Source organism: Saccoglossus kowalevskii, chromosome 22, assembly GCF_978046115.1.
Source record: "Saccoglossus kowalevskii chromosome 22, keSacKowa6.1, whole genome shotgun sequence".
NCBI lineage: Eukaryota > Metazoa > Hemichordata > Enteropneusta > Harrimaniidae > Saccoglossus > Saccoglossus kowalevskii.
In genome coordinates, this window is record NC_140662.1 from 4,023,443 (window position 1) to 4,041,205 (window position 17,763).

General features: G+C 35.7%; 1 protein-coding gene across 1 annotated transcript in view; it reads left to right on the forward strand.

Moving 5' to 3' along the window:
* Window positions 1-17,763, forward strand: part of LOC100368072 (ankyrin repeat and IBR domain-containing protein 1-like) — a 65,893-nt gene that overhangs the window by 40,736 nt on the left and 7,394 nt on the right. Inside the window, exons 10-22 of the mRNA XM_085496071.1 lie at window positions 74-243; window positions 566-654; window positions 1,085-1,215; window positions 2,003-2,137; window positions 2,896-3,052; window positions 3,360-3,502; window positions 5,753-5,986; window positions 6,580-6,757; window positions 7,684-7,734; window positions 7,888-8,007; window positions 8,540-8,681; window positions 9,248-9,495; window positions 16,842-16,928. Of these exons, the coding sequence (XP_085352197.1) occupies window positions 74-243; window positions 566-654; window positions 1,085-1,215; window positions 2,003-2,137; window positions 2,896-3,052; window positions 3,360-3,502; window positions 5,753-5,986; window positions 6,580-6,757; window positions 7,684-7,734; window positions 7,888-8,007; window positions 8,540-8,681; window positions 9,248-9,495; window positions 16,842-16,928 (1,885 nt within the window). The remainder of the gene's footprint in view (window positions 1-73; window positions 244-565; window positions 655-1,084; window positions 1,216-2,002; window positions 2,138-2,895; window positions 3,053-3,359; window positions 3,503-5,752; window positions 5,987-6,579; window positions 6,758-7,683; window positions 7,735-7,887; window positions 8,008-8,539; window positions 8,682-9,247; window positions 9,496-16,841; window positions 16,929-17,763) is intronic.

The following is a 17,763-nucleotide window of genomic DNA, read 5'->3' on the forward strand; positions in this document are numbered from 1 at the left end:
GGGAAGCATACTGTCCAGAAAAAATTTCAACTGTCTTAAATTTGTCAGTAATTTAATCTATCTTTTTTTTCAGGCATTTGTAGACAGTAATCCTCACATTAAATGGTGTCCAGCTCCAGGGTGTGGCAGAGCTGTCAAATATCCGGGGGTTGACACTCCAGTCAGAGGAACAGCCACCAACTACCTCTCAAGTCCTCAGACTTCACAATCTGTGGACTGTGGACAAGGGCACTTCTTCTGTTGGTGAGTTCTTCATAAATTACTCCCAAAGAAATACACTAACATAACAAAAGAACATTCAGACTGACTTTAGTAAAGTTTGAAAATTCATGCTCACTAAAATTACACTTTTTCAGAATACAAAAGTTGAAATCAGTAATTTCAAAACGTTAGATAACACAATCACTTGATGTTTCTTGGCCAAATAAAACCCAGATCATGACTATGACTTAGAACTGTAGAGTTTAGTTTTGTTACATGACTGGAATAAATTAAACTGGTTCATTGATTTAACATTTAGTATATGCATGCCATTGAAAAGGATTTTGTTTATCTTCTATCACAGGGACTGTCTTGGTGAAGCACATGAGCCTTGTAGTTGTGAAAACCTGAAAAAGTGGCATGAAAAAATAGCTGAGGTCAAGCCAGAGGAGTGTAAGTAAATGCATTCTATCTGATCTGTATAATATGAAAAATAAATAATTTATACAAGTTAGGACAGAATAGTGTGTTCATTACATATATGCAGCATGTCTGGAGATGTGTGTAATTTTACCATTACAAAACATGTATTGCTACTGTCTTTGTGTTTTATTTACCACCATGTCTCAACTTGACAGCAGCACTTCATGTTACATGCTTCATATGAATTACTGTGCAATGTGTCAGCCATAGTTATTAGACGTACAACAACCAATGCAGCATGGGCATTCTTGATTAGTCATACAGCATGTACATGCACAAGAAATGATCACACTATGTTGTATGAGTCTTGCTACTAACACTTGATTCCTGGGACCAAACATTTTCGCTTTTGAACTGTATTTGTATTTGCTCACATATAAATTATATCTTGTTTTGTTAGTGTCCAACACAACCAAGGATTCAGAATCGGCAGCTAACTTTCTATGGCTGGTCACTAATTCAAAACCCTGTCCAAAGTGCAGCTCACCCATTCAGAAGAACGAAGGATGCAACCATATGAAATGTACCAAGGTAGGATCCAAACTTTGCTGTCTGAGTAACTGTAGAAGCCAGTAGAGACATTACAGTTTGCATTTAATTATGAAATCTAGATATCATTCATGGCTGTGCCTTGGCGAACAGTACTGTATATATCAGGTTTTTTATGTCAGAATTCTGAAGAGAAAACAAGCCTAGTATCACTAATGGTAAAAAGTACAAGAAACTATAATTGTCATTGATATCAAGAGACTTTTTGTATTTTCGCTGTTCAATGTCGAGAAATTCAATTTTCATTGCATCATTGATGAGACAATAAATCAATTTATTGGCGAGACTTTAAATTATTTCCAAGAATTTATATTATCGTCATTAAAGCAGTGAGATTTTGAATTCTCATCATTGAACAAGGAGAATGTAAAAATTCTCACCAATTGATATCATTATCATGTATCAAGTACTGTGAGAAAGTGGAGTGTCTTGTTCTAATCTCTCCCAACTACCATCTGAAACTTAATTGTCAACCGACTTTATTGTATTTATTATTTAATTGTTTTTTCCTATTAGACTGTATAAATGTAATTTTATTTCATGCTCGCCAAAATGATTATTTAGCTCCATCAGTATTCAGGAGCAGACTATACTAGCTTCACTTAAGCTATTTTCTGCTGCCCAACCATTACTGCTCATCTTTTATAGTTATACAAGTCCCACTAATGCTGGGACCCACATGGATATTTATTTTCACTATTTTTAACTGTAAACATTTCCATGCAGCCTTGTTACTTACAAGTCTTAATGATTATCATTGACCATTCAGTGCAAGTATGATTTCTGCTGGGTGTGTCTAGAGCCGTGGAACAAACATGGATCGGCAACAGGTGGCTACTTTCGCTGTAACAGATATGAAGCTGTTCAGAAAGCTGATGAGAAGACGGGTGGGATGGTAAAAGAGGTACGTTGGTGAGATTATTAAGCTGGCCTTAATTGTAACTTATATTATAGTTACTGTTCAAAATATATGGATTATCAGAATACTATATTCTTAAAGCGAGAGGGTCGTCACCTGCGCACACACGAGAATTGAGTCCCAGACGACGATAACAACACACGCTAAAAACTCAAAGGCTATGGCCTTCTGAGGCATGTGCAGGCGACGACTCCCTCCACTTTAAGCAACTAAATACCTATTTGAAATTATGTCATCTTCTTTTTGATTTCATTATTATCAATTTAATGCCATTATAACACCGAAATTGAGAAAAAAATATTGGAAATATTTTTCGTAGATATGAGAATCCAAAATATTATAGAAAATGGGTTCTTTCATGAAATTATATCTTCATATCTTGAAATTTTGCTTAGTGATATGAGATTAAAAAGCCATACATTATTATTGTTTGAATTAATTTAATAACATTTTAAACATTTCACATTTACTTACTTCAGTTATTTAATTGCATATATGCATAGTAACTTGAATGTGTAATAGTATTTTTTCCCCCTTTTTTTGGGAGGCATGAAGACCAGGATGTCCAGTCAATGTAGCACGCCCTATGTACATGTACTCCTGTTACCCAATCTGAACCCCAAATCACTTTCCACATACTCTCAGCAGTAAATGTTTGCCAAACACAGCGAGTTAATACTGTGATATTTACGCCATGCACTGAATGATCTTTACTCACAAATCAATAACCTCTTTGCTTGCAGGCTGAAGAAAAGAATCTAAAGATGCAAGAGCTAAATAAATTTGTACATTATTACACACGATTTAAAAACCATGAAAACAGTTATAAATTAGAACAGCCTCTGATAAGATCAGCGAAAGAGAAAATGTTGATACTTGCAAAGGCTGTGACAGATTCAGGTAAATTAATGTGTCTTCAAATTCACATTTCTTGTTGCACAATATGGTTCTCACATATCCCATAATACATGGCACAACATGGTGCTGACATTTCCCACAATGCATTGTACAACATGGCACCAACTCTTCACCACGTGCCATTAAATAAATTTAAAAAAAAAAATTCACGTTATGAAGAAAAGTAAGTGTCACTGCAGACTTGATTCTGATTTGACAAGCTAAGCATCACTGAAATATGATTAATTAATTGAAAACTGTTATTGAATTTATTATAATAAGTTACATTATTCTCTTCATTACTCGACAGCGAATGCCTCTAGTGAAACAAAATTTATAGAAGAAGCTATCAATGAACTTTTAAAAGCCAGAAGAGCACTGAAATTTTCCTATTCCTATGGTTACTATCTGGAAGACGATGGAAGAACTAAAACTATATTTGAGTTTATGCAAGTAGGTTTATATTCAAATATCCGAAAATAAAATTAATGGATGGAATTGTGTGGTTTATTAGGTGATGGATGTAGATGCTTTAGCATAGAGGGCGCACTTAAATTTTTATCCTTTTGAACATACAGGGCGCACCTGAAATCTACTTTCTTGAACATGGAGGGTGCACCTGAATTATACATATTTTTCCTTAGTTTAATAGCTAAGTATAGATGTCTTTAATGTTATGGTGACAATAATTGATGAGATGGGCAAGGCATTCAGATAGGGATTAGCGGGAAGCAGTAGAAAGTTAGTCAGTCTCGTCAGCAGCTCACATGTGTTCAAGTTCAATTACCTCAAATGATAATAGCATAGTCCGACACTGTCCTTGTACTATGTACTGCATTGCTTTCAGATAAGGTTTCTAGAGAATTTCCCACAATATAAAATTATAGGGTTTTTATATCTGGTTATTCCTGGGTGGTGAGCATGGGATAACAGAGATATCACAACAAGTACCAACCCACGTAAAATGTAACATTTTTCTGTCCACATCCAGTGTAGGAAATTTGTCCAGATTACATACCAGACATCAGGGCTGGTAACTTTCAAAAGTTACAAGCCCTGCTAAAATGTTACCAGTCCCGCACATTTTTTTCAATTATTTTCGCACACACACACACACACAAATAAACACAAGTTGTATACAATATACTATGCACGGTTTATTTTAACAACAAAGTAGCTGTAGAGAACATGCATATTCAGAACATGATATATCAGATGTCTGTGTCACTGTTGCTCTCGGCTAGATCAGAAAAATCTGAACCATAGTCAGAATTTAATCCAGCTACCAAATGAGCATTACCATCTGTTACAGCCTCGGAATAGCTTGTCTAACCTGTCAACACTTTTACCATTCAACATTTCGATGATTCTATCAGCAGGAAGTTGCTTTGGTGGTGGGGCATTCTTTGCTTCGAATATCGATTTGGCTTGTTTATGACCAATTGACATTTCATGGCATGTAAGGGCATCATGTTTTAAGTTGGTACATCCCTTTCCGTACTTACGGAGTTTGTCTGGTATTTTGCGGTTTGATAACGGCCCGTAAATAGCCCGGCAGATACGGCAATACACCGTATGATTACCGGTGTCATCGGTGACCAGCCATTCTTTGAACATCGTCTTCCAGCTTGGAACTATTTTGCGAGTACGTTTTGACTGGTCATACTCCTTATTTGCCGCAATTCTATCGATGCTCGAATTCTGTTTCTTTGTTGGAGGGTCTATCCCCAAAAAACGATACATGTTGTACGCGAAATGAAAACTTTGTAAACAAACTACGCAACGATAGAACTGGTCAGGGGTCACCGGAAGTCTCACTGCACCATGGGAGATAGGACCTGACCCGAGGTCACGTACCTATTATTATGTTAATAAGTCAATGGATTCCGTGTTGTGGGTTGAGAATGCGTGTCGGCAAGTCGCGATGTGAGACGGCAATGCAATATTTTCATAGTTTTGGCTGATCACGTTTCTGTTTAAAATGTTTAGAGCACATATAAAGAATGGTAGCTTGTTTTTATTTTAATTTCGGCGGAAGAATGTGGTAACATGTTACCCGACCATCGGACAGGGAAGTTTGAAATTCAACCAGTCCGATACGAAAGTTACCCGTCTCGGGCGTGCGGACGGGCAGGAATTTCCTACACTGCCACATCCATCTCTTGCTCATCCATCCAAATAAAGCTGCCGCATCTCATTCATTATTATTGAATCAATAATGAAGTGCAATGAAATTTATTCAATGGAATGAGAGTATAGTGAAGACATCTGTTGGTGCATCTGTATTATACCTTCTTGAACATTGAGGGCGCACCTGAATTATTTGTTCTTGAACCTAGATGTGCACTTACCTTAAAACCTTTTCACTGACATTTAATTTTGTAATTTTAATGCTTTGTGCAATTTCACTAGGTTTGATGTTCACAACCTTGGTAGGGAAATATTGTTCTATTGTTATTTTACATGTTTATATGGATTTAATTAAGCTCAGCTCACTTATCAATGAAAATAGCGGCCAAGTATCACATCAAAATTAGACGCTGTGAACAACGGTTTCATTTTGTCATAGAAGCTCTTTATCACTAGAGAGCATGACTTGAGGGAACGGTGTATTGTATGATAATTATGGCATTCTTCACATCATAAAAGGCAACTGCTGATTCACTTGCCTTTAAACAAACATTTGTTGTCTTTGATTTTCAGACTGAACTTGAAGAAGCCACTGAAACATTATCGCAAATGGTTGCCCGTCCATATTTACGCACGCCAAGATATAAAATCATCCAGTCAGCACAGCTTGTGCAAAGGAAGCGACATGAGTTTCTGTCAGCTGTGTCCAAGGGACTCATCCCTCCAGAGGAGACACCACCTCTTTTACGAAGGAAACAATTTGCAAGGAAGAACATTTTCAATTTTGAAAATGATGAGGTACAAAATGTATGAGCCACATTCTTTTATATTCTCATCTTTTTGGATCATTCGGAAAATTAACTGACAGTATTATACTTCAATGTTCCTTTCTGAGGACTATATTAGCAAAATATTTGATGAGTTGAATTTGCACAAATTGTGGGAAATAATTAATAAACTTTAAATTTCAATGATTTTACAAATGTTTGGCTGCCCGTTTGATCAAGTGTTTTCAAAAATGTTAATGCTTTTGAATAATATTCTTAAATGTGTGGATCAACACAAATTTACTTCTACTTGTACTCTGAATTCCAGCGACTGGAAGTAAAAGAAAATTGTTGGTTATTTCCCACAATTTGTGTATATTCAGAAGATCAAATATTTAACATAAGTCTCATCACACCAGTGATGCTTGATGTAACTTTAACAGAACTTATCTGTGTATCAACTGAGACTTTCTATATTTATTATTTTTTTGTTTTCTACTTATTCTTCTCCTCAAATATGTACATGTATTGTATCCAAACCTCTGTATACAAAACACTTTTTAACTCAAAGCTGTATAGTTAATCTTTACCAGAACAATAATGTGGTGATAATATGGTGTTTTAATTCTGTAGGATGGTGATGCTTTACGACAAGCGATAGCAGCCTCCCTCCAAGATATGCCACCAGGCGGCGACGGTTGGATGATGGATAAAACTGGTCGCCATAACAATATCCCCTTGCTTTATGAATACCTGGGGTTTGATTCAGAGGAATCTGATGACCTTTCGCCTCCAGGGGCAGCTGATGTCGGTGAGTACACATGGTTTTGATTGAGCGGGTCACAACTTGGATATTTGAATATGTGTGTCATTATTTTTGTGGATATTTACTAATGTAGACATCCTGGGATGCACAGGGCATTCATAGTCCTTTATAGTAGCACAATTCAAATTCTGTTTTAGCAAATCACTGCTTGTAGTTTAAATTTCACTCCATAGCTGGTCATTGTATTGAACTAAATGGTTTTTGAGTAAGCTTTAATTTGCTCAATACTAATGAAGTAAGCATAACAAAACAAATTACACTTGGCTCTATCTTTCTTTGGCAATAAACAAACCTATTCCAACAATTTGTTTGAGTGTTACATAGCTTTTTTTTCCTAGCAACGAGTTGAAGAATTTTCATTCCTGCTAAATTAATAAATTTAAATAAAATTATATTCCAAACATTAATAGATTTACCAAAATTATTACTTTTATAATATTAATAATACTGAACATTTGATTGTGTGCTCAATAGCATTTGATCTCAATGAATATAAAACTGATTTGAAGAAATCATAGAAAGTAGTACAGCATGCAAAATGCATCAAATGATGACAACATATGCAGATGATAATGACATTATAAACACCAGCTGCATTACTTTGTGTATTTTTCTGTGATTTGTCATGAATCCTAAGGAAGTTTATGGCCAGAAGGAAGCCCCTTGTAATAAAATTCAATGCTAACAATGCTAAGAACTAATACATTATACTATTTTAATTTTTGCTAACTCAATTGTTTGTCTTAAATTAAACTTCTTCAGGAATAACTACTTGCATCTAATGGTTAGCTTAGCTTAGTTATGTGAAATCAAATCTATTTATACATGTACATCGTGCTGATAAGTAATCTCAAAATAATCACATATAATATGTAAAACAAAGTTCCTGCAATGCTTTATACACAATGTAGGCTTATCCAAAGAGTTTGATGAACTGTCTCTAACTGATGTCGCAGAATCCGGTAAGTAGTTGCCCAATGTAGATTTATGTCTGTCAGTTTGTCCGTCTGTCTGTGTGCATGTATGTGTGCACACAATCTTCTTCCATTTGTATCTCTAAGGGCACTGACTAAATTGTGGGTGATACTCATAACCTTTCGGCTGTATGTTATCAGGTGTGTGTTTGAAACCAGGCTGTGGTAAGCCGAGGGCTAAAAACCGAAAATCTGGTGCCGTTCATGAATACTGTGGGCTGAAATGTATGAGACAAGATAGGCTATCTAGAGTGGAATCTGGTGAGTAGATAGTTCTTTGTTTGTAAAATAATGATTTTGTGATCATGTTGGTGCATTTAGCCACTGATCCATATGATCATACACAAATCGATTGTCAGACTTTTCTACTTAATAAAGTTTTTGCAAAGTAAGCAAACATATAAACACTTTCATTTTATCCTTACTGCATTCAATAAGGTAGTTATACAACAGTTTGTATTTTCAAAACTTGAAATTAGGTGTAACCCAAAGTATTCTTATAAAATTGGTTTAAGTTTGGGATCCCAGATATTTTTTCCACCCAACATTAAGTCCAAATATTTTCACATTTAAAAAAATTTTCACTAAATTTTGTCATCATTTTGGATCATATAACAAGTTTCAGATATTGCTTTTAGTTTTTGATCAACAGGTTTGACAGTTGATATCAATCATTTTATGAGGAAAGAGCAGACTGCAAAATCATCGCGTGGTTGGTGCCAAAAGTTGACAAAAAAACAAAGGATTAAACAGGATGAACTATGACAACTTGAATGGCATTTTTTAATTACAGATTCACCTCCTTACTGTGAAGAGGAAAATACCATTAACAATGATCAAATAGATTTACTACGAGCTCTGGAGATGTCACGGCTACTGCTCATGGAACAAACAGAGCAGTTAGACAAGAGCACTTTAACAGAACTGAGTACAGGGTAAGTTCTATTTAATTGGTGTCTAGCTTGAAATTTTGTTTGAATTATGTAAAATATCAACAATGTTTTGTCTTTAACTTATATTTGGTCAAGCCAAATTGAAAGTAAAAGTATTTGAGGCTGGCAGGTTAAAGGTTGATCTTTATGTGAATCTTTTACCAATAACATCTATGTCATTCATGGTGTTCCTCTCAACCACAGGACATCCTTAGTAAACTAGGCTTAATAACCAAGTTTATTACATGCATAGATTGACATTGTATTTGTCATGCAGTTTATTTGGTGTTAATTAAATATTAGGGATCTACAATGTAAACGTACTGATATGATTGTGCATGTTTTCCAGTTAATCCTGAGTTGGAACAAAATGTATATTATTTCTTTCAACGATTGAGCAAATAAAATACAGAGCTGCCATAACTGATCAATTCACAGTGTGATGCAAACACAAGGAGAAGACAAAAAAATGATCAATACAAATGTGGTAAATGGACAGATCTAAGTGGCATGCTTGACAAAAGCCATGCTTGTATATGTTGATAAGCCCTTTTGTTTCCTTCATCAAGACTTGAAGGGGTTACTGAAGAAAACTTAGCTACAAGTTTGAAGCTGCAACTTCCTGCCCATCATCGACAACTAATAAACTCCCCTAAACTTGCGAGACTGGTTGCTAGAATGGAAGACAAAGAAAGTGATGTCCAAGAAAGTGAAGGTACAGACCAGGAAGAGAATATAAATATGAGTCAGCCTTGCGCTGAGGACATGGAGCTTCAGCAAGTCTTGGAGTTGTCATGTAAATCTCTGAAACACACTGGTGAGTATTCTGTTTGATTGCATCATTTTAGTTCATGCATTATATACTGATTGCTCATTTTCAGTTCAGTAATAGCAGTGAAGTACTTCTGTGGTGTTCAAGGTGAAAAGGAGCTTTTCACAAATTTCTTGATTCACGTTAAGGATGAAATATTGTAAAATAAGTTATTTTCACCTGGAATTAATTCCCGCCATTTTCGCCAAAGGAATGATTCAGTGAAAATAAAATCCAGCAAATATACCTTTTTTCCTATATTTTACTTTTAACCCGTCAGAAGTCAATGAAAATAAATTCCATACAAAACACCCAAAAGTCTTTTCAGTGAAAATTTATTCCAGCAAAAATAAAATATATTACAGTAGTTTTAGTCATGTTGGCTAATACCACTAACATTTTTTATTTGCCAATTTCAAACTGCTTTAGCCACTTTACAAATGAAAAGAAATAAAAAATCCCAAATTTGTTTAAAATTGAAAAGTTAAATGTGCTACCTTGTAACATAAATGCTTTGCTGATGTTTAATTAGAATTTCCACAGAATAACTAGTACCGGTAGTTTAAGTTATTCGTAGCTAATGGTGGAGAAAGTGACTCCATTTTTTAGTCCCCGTTCGGACGAAGTCCGAAAACGGGGACTCCGTCCGTCCGTCTGTCCGTCCGTGCGTGCGTATGTGCGTCCATGTGTCCGTATGTGCGTCCATGTGTCCGTCTGGAGTCATATCTCAGAATCCCTTGGACCGATTTAGTTCATTATATGCATGTGCTTAGTACTTTATGTGGGACATATGCACATGCAGTGGTTTAGCGATTCAATTCAAAATGGCCGACTGGCAGCCATCTTGTTTTTTGAAAATGTTGTATTTTGGACATGCTTTGTCAGTTGTCATTCAAACTTGGTACATAGATTATACATGTTAGGATACAAGTCCATGACAATTTATTTCGCAATTGAATCAAAGATGGTTGACTGGCATCTTGTTTTTGTTTATTTTATGCGGTATCTTGGATGTGCTCTGTCAGTTTTCATTCAAATTTGGCACATACATGTACTTTATACATGTTAGGATGCATGTCCATGACAATTTGTTTCAAAATCTGGTCAAGGATGGCCGATTGACAGCCATCTGACTTTTTGGTCTTACTACTATATTTCCACAATTTATGTACCATTTCATGTATGTAAATGTGTCGAAATGGGCGTAGTGCGAGTGGCTAGTGCTAGTAGCACTAATCCGAAAAAGTACTAGATCTAGTGCTAAAATGGCACTAGATCTAGTGCTAAAATGGCACTAGATCTAGTGCTAAAATGTGCACAGTGCGAGTGGCATTGTTATCGCATTGTCAACGACGTCGAATAATAGGAGGGGCATCAACAACCACTTTCATATGCAAACTACAAACAGTATAAAACATCGGCAATATACGCGAGATGTCCATAATAATACTTTCTTTATATGCCGTCGTAAATTAGCCATCCGAAAATCGCCTGGGGATTTCACGGCTGGTGGGCACTTATTTTGGGCTCAGAATTTCAAAAAATAATCATCAAATATTTTTTGAGGACTTCCATTTTCATCATTGAAGTATCTAACTAGTGTACGCAGACTTTCAACACCGTCAGTTGGGCCACCAAAGACGAAAGAAACTATTGCAGAATTAACAATAATAATTAATAATTCTTGTTGAATTAAAAAGTAGACCGCCTGCAATTTCATTACAATATCGCCCAGTGTCATTTTTCAAATACATTTGTTTTTATTTTATTGGTAACGAAAGTATATTCTCAACGAAGTTTCAAATAAAAACGAACACAACTGCATTGTGTAGTAGCAAATGATTCTGGTTGCGCAATCCGGTCATGCTGCGTCTCACAATTGTTGAATATTATTCAGTAGTGATTATAATAATGCACAACAAATAAATTCGTTGAACTGTTATGAAATTCAAATAAAATTCACTTAGTTTCATCGTAAGCAAATGATTCCGATCGCATATAAACGCTCGATGCTGTAGGGTATCCGCCATGTTTCTTTTGCATGAGTTGAGCTAATAGGTCAAATCGCTAATTAACCAATCAAAATGCTGAAGGATGCCCATGTGTTCAAATCACCATAGCTCATTTAAATAGATTGAACGCAACGCGGAAGAGATTTGCCGATGTTGTAGTACGATATTTTGGCTTGGATTTTGATGGGAAAATGGCATGATTTTTTTTTTCAAGTCAAAAAATAGCTGTTTTCAAAAGATGAACTGAGCATCAGAAGAATAATTTAATATTGTTTACAGTGATAGCAGCTCTTTGTCCACACGAAGCTTACCCATTCACGCTTGTAACAATAAACACGCTCTTGAATAAAAATTTAAATCACCGTCTGTGTTGAGGGACGGTGCTTAAATAGACTATTTTAGGCGTCCGGAAAGATTGAAATGTCTAAAAAATTACGCCAAAATATTTAAAAACTGCCGAAAAATCGCCGCATTACGAAACTACGGTCATCACGTATGCGCACTGGGTTTGTTTAGCTGTGAAGGGTTAAAATACGCATTTCACAACCGGAAATTCAACATACTAACTTGTAACTTCACAGATTTCACATGTTTTAATTATTAGCAACTGTAATAAGAACAAAATTTCGAGAGTCTAGAACAAATAATAGGACTCCTAAAAAATACTATTGCTGAGAAAGTGTCTAGACATATATTATATGGTCATGTTAAAAAATCAGCGAGGTTATATCATATTCCGCTAACTGGTTACTTGTGTAAGCAATCGCAAACTATCATTGGCATCAAAGATGAGCTAGACAGTGTCCTTATCAGGATTAACTTGGGTTGAAACGAAAGGAAATAAGCCAGTTAAGAGGCTTAAATGGCCACTTGAGAGGGGTTGTCGCTGCTTCCGTTAGTACCTCCTTGCATAGACATTCTAAGGTCTATGCTCCTTGGTACAATGTAACAACAGGATTGCGTGAATCCACTTTTATAATTGGTTGATTATGTCCGCAAAGGTCAATGTCATGACAACCAGACAACGGTTCATTTTCTGTCTGGTTCCCAGCGGTACTGAGCAACATGCCCATTCACAGGTCGCCGTACACACAAAATCCACCGAGCTTTACAGGGACCCGGGACTTAGACTAGGAGTATACACATTTTTTATTTAATTCACATATGGCATCATAATTTCATTTTCGAAGATCTATTTTCATTAAATGTGGCGCCGACTAGAAATAAAACGGCACGTCAGCGATTTAAAAAAAATCAACGCTGAATTCCACCATTTACATATAAGTTACAAGTTTATATCCACCGAAGCTGAAAACACAAACTTCCACACAATACGATTTCATACAGTGTATCTATTCACAATTTGTAAAAATTGCGAAGTTTGACCTGCAGTTTCACTGTCCGTGGAGCTAGTTTCCCGGCCGATCGCGTTGTTTCAAAGGTCTCTTTTAGTAACCGTGATTACGACAAACGTACATTCATGTACATTCTCAATTTTCCCACTGCAGCACATTTCCCAATGAATGAAAGATACAACAACTTACATAAATATTAATTCATTTTCGGACAATTACGGGATGTCTCGACGTCGTTGACAATGCGATATCAATGCCACTCGCACTATGTACATTTTAGCACTAGATCTAGTGCCATTTTAGCACTAGATCTAGTGCCATTTTAGCACTAGATCTAGTGCCATTTTAGCACTAGATCTAGTACTATTTCGGATTAGTGCTACTAGCACTAACCACTCGCACTACGCCCATTTCGACACATTTACATACCTCACCATTTTCATTCCTATTTGGCACATACATCATACATATCAGTGTGTTTCATAATCATATCAAAGATGGCCGAATAACGGCTGTTTTATTTTTGGCCATATTACTACTACACAGAACACATGTTTTGATGTGAATAACCAATCTGTTGTATACGCCACTTGGAACTCAAGTTTCAAGGACACGCTCGCGACAACCCCTCCGCTTTAATATGACGAGACAAAGAGAACTTTCAAAAATTTAACGGGGACTGTGTCATTTTCAATGACTTGTTATAACTAAATCTTAATTGACATTTGCTATTGGTTATGTTTAGTGGAAGCCCAACAAATTATATTGTTTTCATCTGCAGTATTCATCAATAAAATAATGTTCTGAGGCTATATGCTAAATGGCTATTATTACTTTGGATGTCATTGCTTTCATCAATCTATCTAATTAGGATGTCACAGAAGAGGGTACAATATAATGTATGACAGGTGTATTGCCTTTGACATTATTGGTGGTTCTTTTTACCAATGAAGAGTTCTTATGGGGTACCACTGTATACATTTACCTATCAGCAGTTGATTGGCCAATCACCAATGTTGTTTAAAAAGGAATCAATTGGGTAAATTGAATGATTTATACCATGAATGACTGAGATCATTTTCTATTAATGTTCATATCATACCGACTACTCCATCACAAGAAGTTAGTTTGTGAAGAACGCAGTCCGAAAATGGCGACTTATGTTTTGACCTCCGTGCGACCTGTATCTTAGAAATGCCTGGACCAATCACAATCAAACTTCACACATACATCATACATGATATTATACATGTGCACATCAATTTGTTTCATGATCTGATTCAAGATGGCCGAATGGCGGCCATTTTTATTCAAAAAATCATCAAAATCAAACTTGGTATATACGTTGGACATTATGGAATCTTGATGCACATCATTTTGTTTTCAGATAAGATTCAAAATGGCCGACTGGTGGCCATTTTGTTTTAATAAGGGGTGATCTCATATTCAAACACCTGGGTCAAACCTGGGTTAACCTGGTCTTCCCTTGCTAGCCCTAATCAGACCTACTAGACCTACAATATGCAAATTAGTAATAGGTTTGAACCTAACCTCCGGATTAACTGCCCATTAACGCCCCCACTGAAAACAAACAGAGAACAAAGAAGACAGACCTAGGGAAACCTAGGTTTTTCTTACAATACTGTTTCAGCCAGGTTTCAGTAGGAAAAAAAATAAGATGTATACTATGGAGCTCCATGTTCATACTGAGTGTTAAGAATTACAGCAGCGATTTTTTTTTCTTTGCAAGTCTTGTACATGTAAATGCTAATTAAAAACAAACTTGCATGTGTTTCACAAATCTATTTACATCACGTCATTTATAAGTGTGATGAAAAGTTTATTTATTTCTGTAATTGGTAATAATAATCAGTTTCGCACAACTCATATTTTGGTTTGTACCAAATACAATTGTTATTCAATTTATCTGGAAATAATTACAGACGTGATGGTTTGTTATATTTTGTCATTGAATGTGAATCAAGTGATACCATAGAACCCTCTCTATTGTGATATATATGGTGAATTAATCTTTGAAACAGAACAGGCAAAAAATGCATTAGAATTTTAATGAGCAGCTTCTTAGGATAAATTACTTACGTTATACATGTATATATTTGGCATAGTCAGTAAAATATGTTTATCCATTAAGCGAACTGGTACATTTTGTCCGCAACAAGTACGGTCAGTTTTGTGCCCATGTCAGTTCATAAATTCATAGAACACATTTTTTGGTTAAGTTTGTAAAGTCTGTGAGACTGCGAGTTATCAAAATATGATAATATGATATAAAATCGATAATGGCAACATTGTTTTTTACGAAGGCATCTGAAAACCACATTTCCTCTATCACTGTGTGAAAACTAAAGTCGGGGCAAAGCTACGACTCCGGCGCTACGACCACCGTAACATTGTCAGCTGACGGCATTGCGGGGAAATTACGGGTATTTACCGCTGCCGAAATCTTACTTTTCGGTGACAAAATGCACACATTTCGAACCCCCGGTTAATTAAAAATAAACGATTATTTTAGAAAATACATCGAAGTACAGTGCTTTGAGGGACTGTGGGCGAAGTAGGCAGCGAGGTGTTGTTTTTAAATTCACCGCAGAAAATCATGCACTCAACGCAGCCATCTTGGTTACCTCAATCAGAATTTCTCCTTGTCACCCAGCATGCATCGATTGCGATATCGCAACGTGCACTGTGTAGCCTTGGGCGATGGTCTTAGGTACAAGGCACTCTATGAATAAGGTATTTTCAGAGGTCAGGGTTCGTATTTTATAAGCAGTCTCGTCTGCAGATGAATAGCCTTAAATAATCAGCGCGAGTCCATTTAATTTAATTTTCTGTTTTGATACTTCGTGTCACTGGCAATTGAATAAGAAAAACTGCAAATAATCGATGTGCAGCAAATCGAAATAAATTTGTTTTTCCGGATTTTGCGATGACGCACTCCTGAAAGAACCGTTTGAAAATTGAACGCGCAACAGTAGTAAAGGCTTGAACACTGTAGCGTAAGTCTCAAGTGCAACTTTGTATCAACAAATGTTCGTCTTCTGATACTTATTAGCTGTCAGAGACACATATCAATTGTCCAGCCCAATGAAAAAGTCTGATTCACGTCCTCTGCTCAATTTGCGACACGAGCATAACAGTTTATCAAAACCAAACAATTTATTCAGCACGCTGTTCACCGATATATGATAGTGTTGTTTTTTTTTAGGCAAGACACACGGTAAAATGACTACTGTACACCGATAAATCGACACATTTTTCAGACAACTATCTAGTCTTCAAAAAGCAGTGTAAACTGTCAATCCTAAAAATAAACAACAGCTTGAATGATGTGTGAATGAGATCGGTTCGAACCGCAGTTTTTATGCAAATTCGTGCGGTCGTCCTGAACCGCACTATCTATTGTTTAAACTTCCAAACCGCAAAACTGGGTTTTGTTCGGGCGGTTTAGGGCGGTTTGGGTTTTCGTAGGTTTGACCCGCATGTTTGAATATGAGATCACCCCTAAATGTGGTTCTAGCGCCATATCTCTGACTTGCTGTGACTGATTATATTCAAATTTTAAATATGCATTATACATTATGTCATAGATATATAAATATATTTGTTTTGATGATCCTATTCAAAATGGCCGAATGGTGGCCTTTGCTACAAAATCATCAAATATCAAGCATTTCTGGCATTTATGGATGGATTTCATTCAAACTCGGTACATACATTAGACATTACGGGTTCCTGATGCAAATACAGATACAAATGTCAATCATTTAAATGTTAAACAATCATCATAATCATATTCCTGACATGTTTATATTCCAGCTATATTACTATAAACAAAACTATATATCTTAAATTTGATAAGTAATGGTGACTGTGCCATGCATGGCTTGTTAACTAGAAATTTTGTTGAACATGGCAATGATTTATGTGCTGCATTTCCTTACCCAAGACATTTGTATCTTTGCAGGAGAGTCAGTAACTGATTCTGACTTGGAAAAGGCAATAAAACTCTCTCTCCAGGATCCTCGACCCAGTACTTCTGGAGTGAAAAAAAGTATGTATTTGTAAAAGTGCTCTTAACTTTAGTGATACTACTGATCATTAGGTTTTATTTGTTGAACTTAAATTATATACAGAGAAAGGCAGAAAGTTGTGCCTTAGTTTTATACACAGTTACTGCAAGAACAATCTATTGTTACATATGCTAAATACCGATTTTTCTGCCAGAATATCATCAAAATCAAGTATTTATCGATGGATTTTGTTCAAACTTGGTACATACTTTAGACATTATGGGTTCCTGATGCAAATCATTTTATTTTTCAAAATGGATTCAAAATTACTGACTTGCGGCCATTTTGTTGTAATGAATGCAGTTCTAGAACTGTATCTCTGACATGCTTTGACTGATTATGTTAACATTTTATATATTCATTATACATCATGTTATACATATATAGATGTATTCAAAATGGCTGACCAGTGGCCATTTTGTTTAATGCTGTTCCACACCAATATCTCTCAATATGGACAATTACTTGTTTGACAATCAGATACAAGATGACTGAATGTCAATCATTTCACTGTTAAAACAAATGATCATAGTCAAGCATCAGCTTCTGGATTCATATCTTTGTCATGTTTATGCTCGAACTATATTACTATGAACAAAACTATATATCTTAAGTTTGATTACTAACTGGGACTGTGCCATGCTTGGCTGAATGTTTGAATTGTACAAATTTTTATTTTCAAGTCCGTACTAACTTTTGTACCATTTGAATTTATAGATATTTTTTATTTTATTATTCTTGTCTAAAAACATTCACATGAACTTTGACATCTTGTCCATAAAATTATGAAATGTGTTTTATATGTGCATTGTTTCT